The 15,134-nt window shown below is 46.8% G+C and overlaps 1 protein-coding gene across 2 annotated transcripts in view; it reads right to left on the bottom strand.

Moving 5' to 3' along the window:
- FAM107A (family with sequence similarity 107 member A) overlaps positions 1 to 15,134 on the bottom strand; it is a 52,728-nt gene that overhangs the window by 19,382 nt on the left and 18,212 nt on the right. Inside the window, exon 2 of one of the 2 annotated variants that reach the window (XM_077858346.1) lies at positions 3,100 to 3,163. In XM_077858346.1, the coding sequence (XP_077714472.1) occupies positions 3,100 to 3,163 (64 nt within the window). Of the gene's footprint in view, positions 1 to 162; positions 324 to 3,099; positions 3,164 to 15,134 lie in introns of those variants that run through there. The other variant, XM_077858347.1, reaches the window with a different exon arrangement.

Genomic DNA, 15,134 nt, shown 5'->3' with positions numbered 1-15,134 from the left:
GAATGAAAGGAAAAGGTAGTTTAAAAGAATGAAGGAAGGGAGGAAAGCAGAGCAATGAAGGAGGACCGAGGTGCCCGGCGGGCTGGGCGCAGGGCGCAGGGAGCCCGCGCTGCCCTCTCCACGCTCTCCACGGGGTGCGGGCCGGGACTTGGCCTCACTTACCGGACCGGAGCAGCACGGCCCGGTAGAGACCCGAGGCCTCGGCGGGGCCCCGAGTCCGCTCGCCCAGCCTCTGCGCCATGCGCCCGCGCGCCCGCCTGCGGAGCCCGCACTGCGGCCGGAGGAGAGTCCTGCGGGGCCGGCGCCTCCGCGGGGTGACGCCAAGCGAGGCCCGAACCCAGCTGCGGATCGAGTTACCACCGCGCTGGAGCTGAGCTGGAGCTGAGCTGGAGCTGAGCTGGGCCGGGAGGGGGGACCGCGGGCAGGGCGCGGGCAGGGGTGCTCTGCGCGCAGCCGGGAGGGCGCAGGCAGGGGCAGGGGCAGGGGCAGGGGCAGGGGCAGGGGCAGGACTCCTCCCGGGCCCAGGGAGAGCCCGATGTCCTGGTTTTTAGCCTTGGTCTCCCACCCACCACTCCCCACTCTTCTCCATTTCCCTGGCCACTGGCTTCCTTGAATGCTACGAGCAGGTGTGGGATTCTGGAGCGGCATCCCTGGCATCGCGCCCCAGGGCCACCAGTTAATAGGGATGTGACCCCGCGATTTAATTACCTAACCTCACAGAGCCACAGTCTTTTCATCTGTAAAATGGGAATTACCACAGTACTTATCTCACAGGGTTATGAGGGTAACTGATTTTATATATGTGTGTGTACATATTTATATTTATGAATATATATATACACATTTTACATATACTTTTTAAAAATTTTATTTATGATAGTCACACAGAGAGAGAGAGAGAGAGAGAGAGAGAGAGAGGCAGAGACACAGGCAGAGGGAGAAGCAGGCTTCATGCACCGGGAGCCCCAAGTGGGATTCGATCCCGAGTCTCCAGGATCGCGCCCCGGGCCAAAGGCAGGCGCCAAACCGCTGCGCCACCCAGGGATCCCCATACACTTTTTAAAAAAAGTATATATATATTTTTATTCATGAAAGACACACAGAGAGGCAGAGACATGGGCAGAAGGAGAAGCAGGCTCCATGTGGGGAGACCCAAGCAGGACTTGATCCTAGAACCTGGGGACCATGACCTGAGCCAAAGGCAGATGCTCAACCACTGAGCCACCCTATATGTTCATTATATTTTTATTTATATATATGTATATATATAATGATTATATGATTTTACATATATATGATTATATGTATTATATATAATCTTAGAACAGCGGCTAGCACAGAACAAACACTATATATTGTTATTTAAAAAAGTGTCCTGGGGAGTGGCACTGTAGGGAGGTGTTACTGTAGGAGGACAGTTGTGGTGAGACTCCACAAGATTGATGTCTCCCCAGCAGCCCAGGTGGCTCAGAGGTTTAGCACTGCCTGTAGCCCAGGGATCCTGGAGACCCAGGATCGAGTCCCATGTCGGGCTTCCGGCATGGAGCCTGCTTCTCCCTCTGCTTGTGTCTCTGCCTCTCTCTCTCTCTCTGTGTCTCTCATGAATAAATAAATAAAATCTTAAAAAAAGAAAAAGCTACAGATTTAAAACTATTAAAAAAAAAAAGATTGATGTCTCCCAATTTGTACAATCCCTTTAATAGCCAGATGAGAGGACCAGCCAAAAGAGTCTAAGGATGGAGGAGCAAAGTCAATCCGGCAGATTTGCGAGATATAAGAAACTGATAATTTTGATTATCTACTCTGCTGTCTGATGCCATGCTAAGTTTCTTCTAATATAAAAACTAATGTCCTCTTTCATCTTCAGGACCCTATGAATTAGTGTCTATTAGTCTTCCAATTTTGCAGATGAGGAAACTGAGGCTCTGAGAGGTTCAGCAGTTTATCTGGGATCACACAGTGTGGCGTGGGGACACAAACTCAGGTTCTGACTTCAGACATGGACCACTCTACTGTCCCTCTGTTATCTCACTTACTCTTCACAAAAGCACTGAAGGGGAAGTATTATCTCCAGTTGAGAGATGAAGTCATTGAGACTCAGGGAGGTGAGGTGGCTTGCTCATGCTCACACAGGTAGTTGGAGGAACCAAAACTCAATCCAGTCTCTACCCACAAAACTAGTGTCCCTGAAATCTATAGACCCCCAGAGCTGTCCAGGGTACTGGATGGCCTCTGTTCAAGGCTGAGCCTGTGTGGGCCAGGGAATCTTGAGCTGGCTGTTGGAGCCTCAGCCACACAGTACTGTCTCCCTGCACCTCTGCGTCCTCTCCAGCCTTGGTGCCCCCAGGCCAAATGCCAGCCAAATCCTCTCTAGCTTTCCTTTGCCACTTCCCAGGCCCAGCTTCTGCTTCCTGTACTTCTCTGCTCTTCAGTCACCACCCAGGGTCCCAAGGACCCAAGTGACACACTTTGATCTTTGGGGACATCACTGATTGGTCAGACTGACATATATCTCATCAACAGCCAACCACCATGAGTGCCAGGCACGATTACAGACATTTGGCATTGACTATTTTAGATCCATTCTTTAGAGGATGAAATTATATACAATTTATTATTCATCTCACTTAATCTACTCTTTGATCAAGTATGGTTATGCCCCTTTTATTTTTTATTTAACTTTTAAAAAAGATTTTATTTATTCATGAGAGACATAGAGAGGCAGGGACATAGGCAGAGGGAGAAGCAGGCTCCCTATGGGGAGCCCGATGTGGGACTTGATCCCAGGACCCTGGGATCACAACCTGAATCAAAGGCAGATGCTCAACCACTGAGCCACCCAGATGCCCCTGGTTATAACCCCTTTTAGAGATAAGTTTCAAGTAACTTGCCCACAGTCACATAACTAGTTAGTAATGGAGCTGAAATTGGAACTCAGATGATGCCAAAGCTTTTTTGCAGGGGCGAAACAAAGCTAGCTATTGAACAAGGTGGGGGGGGTTCAGGAAAATTGTGACTAAGAAATATGCTTTTACAGAGCATTCAAAAAGGATTAACTCTGGTCACACCCCTGAGGAATTCTAGGTGAGTCTGACTTACCTGAGCCATTTAGTCTCTGCTTCTCATTTTCATTATGAAATATAGCCTGAGGAGAGTATTCTTTCTGTGAACAGAAAGAAAGTAGGTGGAGGTGAGGATCCTTTGTTCGTTGGCAAGAGAGGAGCGAAGAAATATTCATAGTGTCTCCAAGTTCCCACAGGAGGGACTGATCCAGGTCAAAGTCCTCTCCAGAGAAACAAATTACTATAGTCCTTGGAATGTGCAAGTTGGGGGCCATTCATGAGACATGCTTTTTTTAAAAAAATAAACCTTTTTAGAACAGTTTTAGATTTAGAGAAAAATTGAGAAGATAGTACAGAGAGTTCCTTATACTCTTTATCCAGTTTTTCTGTTAGTATCTTGTATGTGTGTAGATGTACAGGTATGGCACATATGTTATAATTAAAGAGCTAATATTGACACGTTATTACTAACCAAAGTCCATACCTTATTCAGATTTCCTTAGTTTTTACCTAATGTCCATTTCCTATTCCAGGATCCCATCCAAGATACCAGGTTACATTTAGTTGTTAGGTCTCCTTGGGCTCCTCTGGACTGTAATAGTTTTTCAGATTTTCTTTGTTTTTGATGACCTTGACAGTTTCTTTTTTTTTTTTTAATTTTATTTATTTATTCATGAGAGACACATAGAGAGAGAGGGAGAGAGGCAGAGGGAGAAGCAGGCTCCATGCAGGGAGCCCGATATGGGACTCGATCCTGGGATTCCAGGATCATGCCCTGGGCCAAAGGCAGACGCTCAACCGCTGAGCCACCCAGGCGTCCCAACCTTGACAGTTTCAAAGAATACTGAGATCCACATTCTTTTATGCTGAGGTCTTATCCGTGCTTCTACCCAGAGTACCTTCACCTTACCTTCCTGGCAAACTCCTCATCCTTCAATGGCCAACTCTTAAGGTTCCTGGGTTTGGTCTTCAAGGTCAGGTCTTAGACATCTTCTCTTCTCTCTCTACACTCTCATGACTTTATAAACAACTCTAAGCCAATGATCCCCAAATGCCTATTTCCAGTCTAGACTTTCGCTCCAAGCTTAAACTTTAGCCAACAGGCTACTTGACGTGTCCACTTGAAAGTCTAAACAGCCCTACTCACCATGGCCCAAACAGAACTATTGATCACTCCAGCCCCTAACCTGTTCCTCCACTGTCCCCCCATCTTGTCAAGTGACTCCATTCTGGCCCTGTGGCTCAGACGGGAGCCTGGAGGTCTGCTTTGCCTTGTCTTCCCACAGGCCCACAGTCCTCAGTCACCAAGGCATGATGAGTCCACTTCCTGGCATCTTCTCCATCCATCCAGTCATTTCTTCCAATGCCCCAACCCTAGCCCAGGCACCACTCTCCTATGCCTGGATGTCTCCAAGAGCAAGCTTTTAAAATGTAACTCAGACTCTGCTGCTGCTCAACTGAAAACCCTTTGGTGCCTTTCCTTTGTACTTGGAGTCAAACTCACATGTCTTCCCCTGGCCTTTAAGGACTCCACCATCCAAACCTTGCCTGCCACTCTCTTAAATACCATCTGTTTCCTCCTTCAAATGTTCAAGGGCTTGTGATGCCTTAGTGAAGAAAACAGACAAAGGTCCCTGACCTTACAGATCTGGCACACTAGTGGGGGGAGCTAGACAATAAGCATAATGAATAAATAAACTAGATAGTATGTCAAAAGGATGACAGGTACTATGGAAAAGAGGGAAATTAGAGGTATAGGGGAGTAAATGGGAGCACTACGTGGTAATTAGTGGCTCCCCAGAGGGTCTCATCGAGAAGGTGAGATGTGAACACAAACTTGCAGGGAGTGGGGGAGCTAGCCAGACAGATGTTTTGGGCAAGAGTGTTGCAAACAGAGGGAATAGAGCAAAGGTCCTGAGGCTGAGTGTACCAGAAGGTTCAGGGAAGTGCAAGGCTGCCAGGGTGGCTGGAGTGGAAGGGACGCAGGGAAGGTCAGCAGGAAACAGGGCTACCTTCCTTCACGCCTCACACTCCAGCCACTAAGAGTTCTGCTTGGGTTCCTGAAAGCTGTGCTGTTTCTCACCTCCTGCTTTTCACAAGCTGTTCCCTGGACCCATGCATATTCCCCAGCTCTGCCTGGCTTCTCCTGCTTATCAGTTAAGTCCCAGGTAAAATGCCACTTCCCCAAAGAGGTCTCCCTCAATCGTGTGCTCCTGCACCGCAGATTTCCCTTATATGACTCTTCACCACTGAGTTATAATTATTTGAGTCCCATTTCCTCCGTCAGACTGTATGAGTCTTGCGTGGGGAGGACTGGGTTCACAGCTGTCTCCCCAGGGCCTCCTCCAGAATTGGGCATGGCTCGGATCTCCCGTAATGATTTGTTGAAAGAAGGAATGTAGTGAATTAGGGAACGAGTGCTTGCACCCACACAGGGAGCTCTGAGCTATATGGGGAAGGCAGGCAGTTCCAGAGAGAGTAAGCCATGGCCAGAATGGAAGGAGGATCCGTGCTGTCTGCCCAGGGATTATTCAGGTACATAGAAGGGCCTGGGGTGCTGACATTTCCCTAGGGTGCTCCCATTTTGAACTTTGTCACTCAGAGAGGATGTAGAAAGGGCGGGTGTTTGGGATTTGGCCAAGCCTCTTTTGTGGTTTTTGACAAAGGGATTAAGAAGACAAGTAACTTCATCCCTGTAAGAAAATTTCCGGGCATAGAAAAAGGACCTGCTCCAGAGGGCTTGAAGGGGATCTGAGCTTCTTCTCACGTCTCCCTACAGACTTGGGAAGTGGGGCTGGGGCAAGATTAGCATTACAAAGCCAGAATTTCATAAGGAGCTGCTCCCAGAGCCAGAGTTCAAAGAATTGTTCCTTGCACACTCACCAACCCCCTTTGCAAGAAAGACTTGGAAAAATCAGGCCATCCTGTGTCCAGGAAGACCTCACTGATTGAGGCAGATTCCTCTCTCTCTTCAATGACTGGAGTTTGGTGAACAAAACAACACTGCACGTGCACACAACCCCTTGCAAAGGCAAAGCTGAATTGAATTTGCTGACGCATTACTGGTATTTGATAGTCTTTTCCAAAGACTTTGCTCGCAAATACGTCAGTTATCATTTGCTCACGCACTTTTGGGATCGGAAGAGGCTGGCTTAGTTATAATTTTGGTTAGTGAAAGTTAACACACACAATTTCCAGAGGAAATACTATTGTGTATGGTACAACATACCCAACTGGGGCTGAGCACAACCCAGTGTGTTTGCATTTGCATTTCTCCTGACCTTACTGTGGCCACCACCTGCCTCTTTTTCATGCCCCGATTATTGAGAAAGTTTTTGGGGGTTGGTCCTTGGTGACCTTCAATGAGCCTATCCCACAATGAGCCTATCCCACAAAGATTCTTCTTCTCCACTTTACTCTGCTGCTTCCCCTGGAGGCTGATGCCTGTATTTGAGAAGTGTCAAGGCTATGGACCACCCATCACATATCCATTTTAGTCTTCTTCACAGGATGCATGAACCAAGCTACACTGAAGGGATTTTGCTTTGTTTGCTTGCAAACATTAAAAAAATTGAAATATAGCACTCATACATAAAATGCACTGATTTCGGTATGTGGCTCAGCAACGTTTTACCTATGTGCTTCTCCATACAACAACCTCCAAGGTCAAGATATAAAATATCCCCTGCACCCCAGAAGGTTCCCTTGTACTCCTTCTCAGTCAATGGCCACTGCTTCCCAGAGTAAGCATGAATTCTAACCAGTAGCACCATAGATTTGTTTCTCTTGTTCTAGAACTTCATATGAATGGAAGCATAAAATTTACTCATTGGGGCCTGACTTCTTTTACTCAATGGTATGTTTGAGATTCGTTGATGCTCTTGCCTGTATGAGCAGTTGATGTGTGGATGGACATTTGTGTGGTTTCCAGTGTACGCTATGGCTAATAAAGATGCTGTGAACAACTTTCTGTGAACTTTTGGGTAAACACAGTGCTTGTTTCTGTTGGAAACAGTGGAATTGTGGGTCATAAGATATCCAGTAGATACTGTCAACAGTGATTGTATCAGTTTATGTGCTGTGCTTTTGATATCTTCGCAATATAGATTAAAAAAAACACGTTGAGGTCACTTTTGTGTGCAATCCTTTGGATTGGTGGGGGAGAGGAAGGAGGTATTAGCAAAATTATGTCTTAGATGAATATAGATGGGCCTGAATTCTGACCTTGGAAGAGATGAGGATAGGACCTGAGAGCATTTGTCCTTGTAGCCTGGAGGGCATCAGAGGGAGGCGTGTCTCTAGGTGTCCTCATTTATCCCCCCACCCCACATCATTACACTGTAAACACCCTGAGCTCGGGCCCCGTGACTTATTCAGGCCTCTGTGTTCAATGCCTAGCTTGGTTCCTGGCACCTAGATAGGTGCGTAGTACAGAAAAACCAGTTTAATCATTGTTGCAAATATGTACTGAACACGTCCTAGAGCTGAAGGCTGTGGTAAGACCTTCCCAATATGGTTGCACTTAAGCTGCATGGTAAGTCCTCTGAACTCAGGGGAGAACAGGGCTGTTGTTTTATCAATGAGAAAGGAAGCTGTGGCCCTGAGCAGGTTAGGATACACAGCTGCGAGCAGCAGCTCTGCGGTTGGACTGGAGGCAGTCTGACTCGGGAGTCTGTGGTCTTTGCCACAGTCACAGATCAAGTGTGTGCGTGCGTGTGTGTGTGTGTGTGTGTGTGTGTGTGTGTGTGGTGGCAAGAGCCTGCACCCCATTTTACAGAGGAGGAAGCTGAGGCTCAGAAACATTAAGGAGCCCTTCTCTATGGAGTCAGCTGGGCCAGCCTCCCTGCAAAGCTAAATTTTTTAAAAAAATTTTTGAGAAAGAGAGTGAGCGAGGCAGAGAGAGAGCAGGAGCAGGGGCAAAGGCAGAGGGTGGGAGACGCAGACTCTCTGCTGAGCAGGGAGCCTAAAGCAGCAGCAAGGTGGGGCTCGATCCCAGGACTCCAGGACCCCAGCCTGAGCTGAAGGCAGACGCTTAGCCCACTGAGCCACCCCCGGGGGCCCCTGCAAAGCTAATTCTTGAAGGTGGACTATTTTTAATGTGGACCCTTGGCTGCTGCCCCTTACGTCCTGTTCCCCACTCCTGAGCACATGGCCACCGGGTTTACAGGACTGACTGAGAGTGTCTGTCTTAGCGCCTCACTCTCACAGAGCCACTGTTGTGGCGGTGACACCTGCCGCCTCCCTGTCCTCCATCCCCAGGGACGGAGAGAACCAAACCCGGCCATCCTTCATTTTTTAAATTATTTTTTAAAATAAAGTCTTTTATTTATTTTTTTAAAAGATTTTATTTATTTATTCATGGGGTGGGGAGAGGGGCAGAGACCCAGGCAGAGGGAGAAGCAGGCTCCATGCCGGGAGCCCGACGTGGGACTCGAACCCGGGACTCCAGGATCAGGCCCTGGGCTGAAGGCAGCGCTAAACCGCTGGGCCACCCGGGCAGCCCCATCCTTCTCTTAAAGTGCTGGGCGCTGTTGGGAGGGCGCCGACCCCCAAGACTGGCTCCTTCGCAGCGGTCCACTTACATCCCCTGGCGTTGGGCTCGCGGCGAGCGCGGTGGCCCGGGCACCACCTGCCCCCGAGGAAGGCCCGCGCTCCGCTCTCAGGGGCCCTGGCTGCTCCGTTCATTTCAGCCCCTCAGGCCTCAGACGGGGAACTCTGCCCTCCCGCAACCCAAGCTGGGCCCGGGGCCAGGAGCCAGAGGGGCAGCCTTCCTTTCCTTGCCTGGACTCGGTGGCTGGGCTGTTTAATTATCCTGGAAAGCTCGTAAAGTATTTCACACAAGTAACACACATATATGTAAGTCCGCTGCTTTAAACGTTTGGAACAACCTAAGTGCATATAAACTTAAGAGTCACATTTCTCCTTACTGTCCCCTCGCAACCCCGTCTCACCCCTTCCCCAGAGTTATCACTGTTGTGGATGCTGTGTGTGTATGTTTGGGTCATTTTTCTGCAGTTTGCTTTTTAAAATTCTATAATATGTCTTCTAGAAATTTCTATGCGATACATGTAGATCCTCTTCACTATTTTGATCTATTGCAGTGTAAAATATAGTGTGATGCCCATCATTTTTTCCCCCAACCAATCCCTTTTAGTGGGACATGGAGGTTGTTTCCAATATGCCGCTATTAACAAACAATCCTGCTGCAAGCATCCATGTGCTTGCCTCTCTGTGCAGGGATGTGGGCGTTTCTCAGGGCAGACACTGTGAAGTGGAAATGCCGGGCCAATGCTACATTTTAGCAGATGCTACCAGATTACCCTCCAGAATGGCTGTACCATTTCACACACCCACCATCAGTGTCTCAGATTACTGGATTGTCTACACCCTTTCTAACTCTGGGTGTTAAGAATCTTTGGGTTTGTCTACTGAAAATGAGTCTATGGTATTACAAGTCAGGATAGTGGTTACTTTTGTGAAGGGTGATAGTGGATGGGAAGGGACATGAGGGGGCTTTTGGGAAGCTATTGATGTTCTGGTTTTCGATCTCACTAGTGGCTACACAAATATTTTCAGTTTCTCAAAATTCATTGAGTGGCATGCTTGTGGCAGGTGCATTTTTCTGTATGTATGTTATTCTTCAATAAAATGTCAAACCATTTGGGACGCCTGGGTGGCTCAGTGGCTTAGCACCTCCCTTCAGCCCAGGGTGTGATCCTAGAGTCCTGGGATCTAGTCCCACATCGGGTTCCCTGCATGGAGCCTGCTTCTCTCTCTGCGTCTCTCATGAGTAAATAAATAAAATCTTAAAAAAAAAAAGTTAAACCATTTCTTCCTTCCCCCAATATGATGGGTGACAAACAGCATCCCATGATCATTTTATTTTGGAGGTTGAGCCCTCTCTTGTTGGTACATTGGCCTTCTGGGTTTTATCAGAATGGTTTCTGACAGGGAAACCCCCTTTCAGAAAGAGGAAAAGATACTTGACCCTCCCTGAGCACCAAACATATGCTCTCATGCTCACAGCACTCTTTCAGGGTAGATGCCATTCACCTCATGAGGCTGGGGCCCGGAGCAGTGAGGTGACATGCCTCAGGCCACAAAACTGTCTGACTGCAGAGTCCTACCCTTTGAGCTGCTCATGTGACAGGCGTTGGGCTAACCATGTAATAGGCATGATTGCAAGTAATCCCTGCAACAGCCCAGTGAGGTAGTTACATTTTACAGATGAGAATGCTGAGGCTCGGAGAGGTTCAATAACTAGCTCAGCTTACCCATTAGTAAGTAGAAGAGCAGGGTGAGCCCAAGTCTGCCTGGCTTTAATGCTATGATAAAGCAGTTGTATGCAACCGAATGTTCTGCAATGATGGAAATGTTTCATATCTGTGCTGACAATATGGTAGCCACTAGCTACATGTGGCTATTCAGCCCTTGAAATGCAGCTAGTGCTTCTGTGGAACTGGAATCTTAGTCATTTAATTTTAATTAATTTAAGTAGCCTGTATTGGACAGCGCCAACTTTAAAGCATCAGGTCACGAGGAGAGAAACTGCAGGGTACAGGTGCAGGTGACAGAGCAGCCACCCCAGTAGGAAACCAGCCAGCCCATCAGGAGGGACTCACTCATAGCAGGCCTGACAAAGCCCAGACATAGAACCACACTTTGCAGCAAGAGCCAGGGCTTTGTAATCAGATGTGGCCTAACAAACCTCTTAACTGAAGACTCAGTTTCCTCATGCATAAACTGGGTATCAGATTAGGGCTTGTTTTAAGACTAAATGAGAGAGGAACACCTGGGTGGCTCAGTGGTTGGGCATCTGCCTTCGGCTTGGGTTGTGGTCCTGGGATTGAGTCCTGCATCGCATCGGGGTCCCCACAGGGAGCGTGCTTCGCCTGTGTCTCTGCCTCTCTGTGTCTCTCATGAATAAATAAATCTTAAAAAAAAAAAAAAGATTAAATGAGAGAATGCAGACTGCCTGGCACATATTTGACAGTAAGCTTGTCAATAGACTATTGTCACAATGATTGGTCATAGGCTCACTTTTAAACTTTAAAGGTTTTTCATTATATAATGGTAAAGCATATTCATGCTAATAATTTAAATAAGGCAGGTGGGTATAAAATGGGACCTAAAAATCTCCCAACACTTTAACTCCCCAGCCCCCTCCTAGATGAAACTGTTGTGAGCAGTTTCTTATGTGACCACCCAGGAATTGGTTCCACTCTCATAAACATCTGGAACAATTCTAATCTATCCCTTTGAAAAGTGCAAAAGGGATCACACTAAATGTACTCTTCTATAACTCGCTTTTGTCACTTTATGATACCTCAAGGGCGTCTTTCCGCGCGTGCAATTATTTTACTGTCTGCATGATATTTCCTGGTAAATGTCATTGGTAAGTTATTTTGCAGGTCCTTACTGATGGACATTTAGGTCGTTAGCATGTATTTTGCTATTGTGAGCGATGTTTCCATGAGCACTTTATTTTTTTATTTTTTATTTTTTAAATATTTTATTTATTTATTCATAGACACAGAGAGAGAGGGGCAGAGACACAGGCAGAGGGAGAAGCAGGCTCCATGCAGGGAGCCCGATGTGGGACTCGATCCCGGGTCTCCAGGATCACACCCCAGGCTGCAGGCGGCACCAAACCGCTGCGCCACCAGGGCTGCCCTCCATGAGCACTTTACATGTGCCTTTTATACATGGGTAAGTGGGTCTGCTGGAGGGAAAATTCTTACCTGTGGTGTCGCTGGGGCAATGGTTGGGGTATTCGTAACTGTGATAGATCTTGTCATATATAAAATCTCATTTCAAACCTCTTGAGAGCGCTGGACTTTAAAGGAATGTTCTAGTAGGTTCTTCTGACAAGACTCCCCAAACCATGCTAATAATCGCCCCTGGAATGTATTTGCTGGGTAAGTTTGGAATTTTGGAGAAATTTTTCCTTTAAGCAGATCTGGCTTCTAAGGTCTCCATTGTGTAGGGACATGGATAAGGGCGGGAGAGGGGGCTTGGTGAGAGGGCACCCTGGAGTCAGAGGACTGAACCCCTCCTAATCCCAGCTCTGGCTGGCTGTTGGAGCCTGAGGGCAAAAACTCTGCCTTCCCAGTGTACCAATCCTGTAGGAAGCAGGGCTTTGCTGCTTATGAACTGAACCTGTGGATCTGGGTGGGGAAGGGAGAGGAGAAAAGACACCCAGCAGGGCCTTGCCAAGGACTGGACAATAGCAATTCTCAGCAGGCGAAATCCAAACAGCCCACAAGTGTAAGAAAAGATGCTTGGCCTCCCCAGCAGCCAAAGAAATGCACACTGAAGCAACAACGCAGTATTATTTTTCACCTATCAGATTGGCAAAAATTAAAACAAAAATGATATCTAGTATTGGAGACTGCTGGATACTTTGTGTGGGGAAATGTACACTCCAGTACTCCTGGAGGGAGTGAGGATAGTCCAGTCATCCTGCAGGGAAATGTGTGCGTTCCGATATCCATACTCTTCTATTTCTAGGAATTTGTTTTCAGGAAACAACTGAACATATGCACGAAGATACACGCTCAAGGATTTGCATTAACCAGCCTTGTTTATAATAGTAAAAAAAAGTGACAATAAGTAAGTGTCTAGAGGTGGAGGATTGATTAAATAAGCTGTGTTATTGCCATAAAAGGTAACAATCTTTGGCTAAAACTGATGCTGTAGACTCGTGTTTATTAACATGGGAGATGCCCACTATCTGCATATGAAAATCAAGTGGAAAAAAACCAGGTTACAAAATAGTATTTGTGATTCCATTTTTATCAGTAACAAAATTAGTTATATGTATATTATTATGCATATAGTATTATCCTCTAGAAATAGCATATTATATATACATATGTTACATATATTAATTATATATGTTTGCATGTATATATGTGTATATGTGTGTCCACATATGTATATTATTTGAATTTATGTGGGAAATGTTTGGAAGGGTGTGAGGGAAAATGTCTCCAGTGATTATACCCAAGTGGTGGGAAATTTTATTCATTCATTCATTCATTCATTCATTCATTCATTCATTTTTGTCATTCTCTGCATTGCTGAGGGGTTTATTTATTCATTTTTTGCCAATGAGCTCGTACTGTTTTTATAATAGGAAAAATAACGTTAATATTAATTAGGAAGCAAAGAAAGCTGATAACTCTGTCTCACCTATGTTAGCCAGTCTAAGTGCAACTATCCCCTCACACCAAGACTGCCCCCAACTCTTGTCCACTTTGGAAGCCCTCTCTGATCTCAGGACTGTCTGTAATTACAGTAATAATGAGGAGGAGGAAGAGGATAATGATGTTGGTTTATTGAGCACACCCTGCGTGCCTGGTACTTCATGCACATTCTCTCATCAGATCCTCACAGTGGCCTGAGACATAGATACTCTCGTGTCTTTGGATTTCCTAGGACAGCCTGAAATGGGGACTTTGTGCAAGTGACTTATTGAGGGGGGCATTCATAGGAAGTCTGTGAAGGAGTAAGGGAGGGAAGTAGGATGTGGTAGTAGAAGTTCAGCAAGGATGGGGGTTTAGCTGGAGTCTGGTCATGACTATACATGGCACCACGTTGTCCTGCTTTGAGGCAAGAGGACTGGTCTTTTATCCCTCTACATTAGTTGGTCATTGGCTGTAGGACACGAGAAGGGATAACCAGATGGTGTCAACCTCCCATCTACCTCTGGTGAGTCACCTCCCATCAGCTAATAGTTCTAAGAATGTAGCTGTTAGCGGCAAACGCTCACAGCACCTGGTGGCTGCGTGTGCTGGACGAGTGCCGGGAGCCTGGGTGGAGAACTATCCTCCTACATGTCATTAGCCTCATTTTACAGATGGGGAAACTGGCTCAGAGAGGTTAAATGACTTGCCCAAGGTTACTCAGCTGGTAGGAGATGGAGCCTGGTTTTGAACAAGTCTGAAGCTCTTGCTCTGAGCCCGGAAACCAGACTGCTGGTAATTTCACAGAGTGGAAGGAGATCGAAGCTGTGGGTGGATGCCCATCCAACATCCCCTGCCCACCATGGGCCCCCTCCACCTGCTTCACATTAGCGTCTTGATTGATAAGCACTTCCAACGTGAGCTTTTGAAGAAGAGAGTCACAAAAAGCCTTTATGTTTCTGCAGAGGTCCCTGAAGGTTGTATATTGGTGGAGCTGGTTGCTAGGAGACATTTCTCAAGAAAGTTTCCTTTGGAAAATGAGCCCCGGCTCTGCTCATAGCCTCACATTATGATACCTGGGAGAAAGCCATCCCAGCCTGTGTTTCCCCCAAGGTATTAGATGTGGATCCAATTCCTTCTACTGGTTCGTCCAGGTCCCAGCTCAGAGTGTATCCTGGCTGAAAACAACTCCTGGGCCAGACAAACTCAGAATCATGGAAAGAAAGAGCCCTTTGAGATGACCTGCCTGCCCTCCCTATTATGTAAATGGGGAAACTGAGGCACAGGGAGATGAGGAAATCACACAATGAGCTAGTGGCACGGTCATCACTTGTGTTTCATTACTGCACAAGGCAGCCCCCCATTCTCTGAATCGTGTACGGGGAAGACAGCAACACTCAGTATATGAGGACTGGGTCCTTCCCCTTTATTAATCCTCGCGTTTCAAAGCCTTTTGGGGGACAAATGATTACTTTGCTCGAATGGAGATGAGCAGTTAGCATTAATTGGTGGGCATCTACTATGTGCCAAAACCCGGAATAGGTGCTTTAGGGTCTTCACCTGCTAAATCTGACCTCTGAACCATCTTGGGGTCTGGTTCCATGGGCTGTTTTTTCTTGACTAAAGATCACATTTTCCCGTTTCTTCACATGTCTAGAAAATCTTGATCATATACTGGATGTTGTGTGTGTGATGTGTTATAGAATCTGGATTCTGTTTTCTTCTGAAGAGTGTTAAGTTTTATTTTAGCAGACAGCACAATCACTGGCTGATCCTTTCGAAATCCCATGCGCTTCGTTTTACACTTTGTTGGGGAGAATTCACGCAAAGCCCGAGCTGTTTCCCAAGCCTCCAGAACCTGGCAGAGCTTGCCTTTCAACTCTGA

The sequence above is a fragment of the Canis aureus genome, chromosome 19 (assembly GCF_053574225.1).
Source record: "Canis aureus isolate CA01 chromosome 19, VMU_Caureus_v.1.0, whole genome shotgun sequence".
Taxonomy (NCBI): Eukaryota; Metazoa; Chordata; class Mammalia; order Carnivora; family Canidae; genus Canis; species Canis aureus.
The sequence above is the reverse complement of the archived record's forward strand: the minus strand, read 5'-3'. Positions and strand labels throughout refer to the sequence as shown.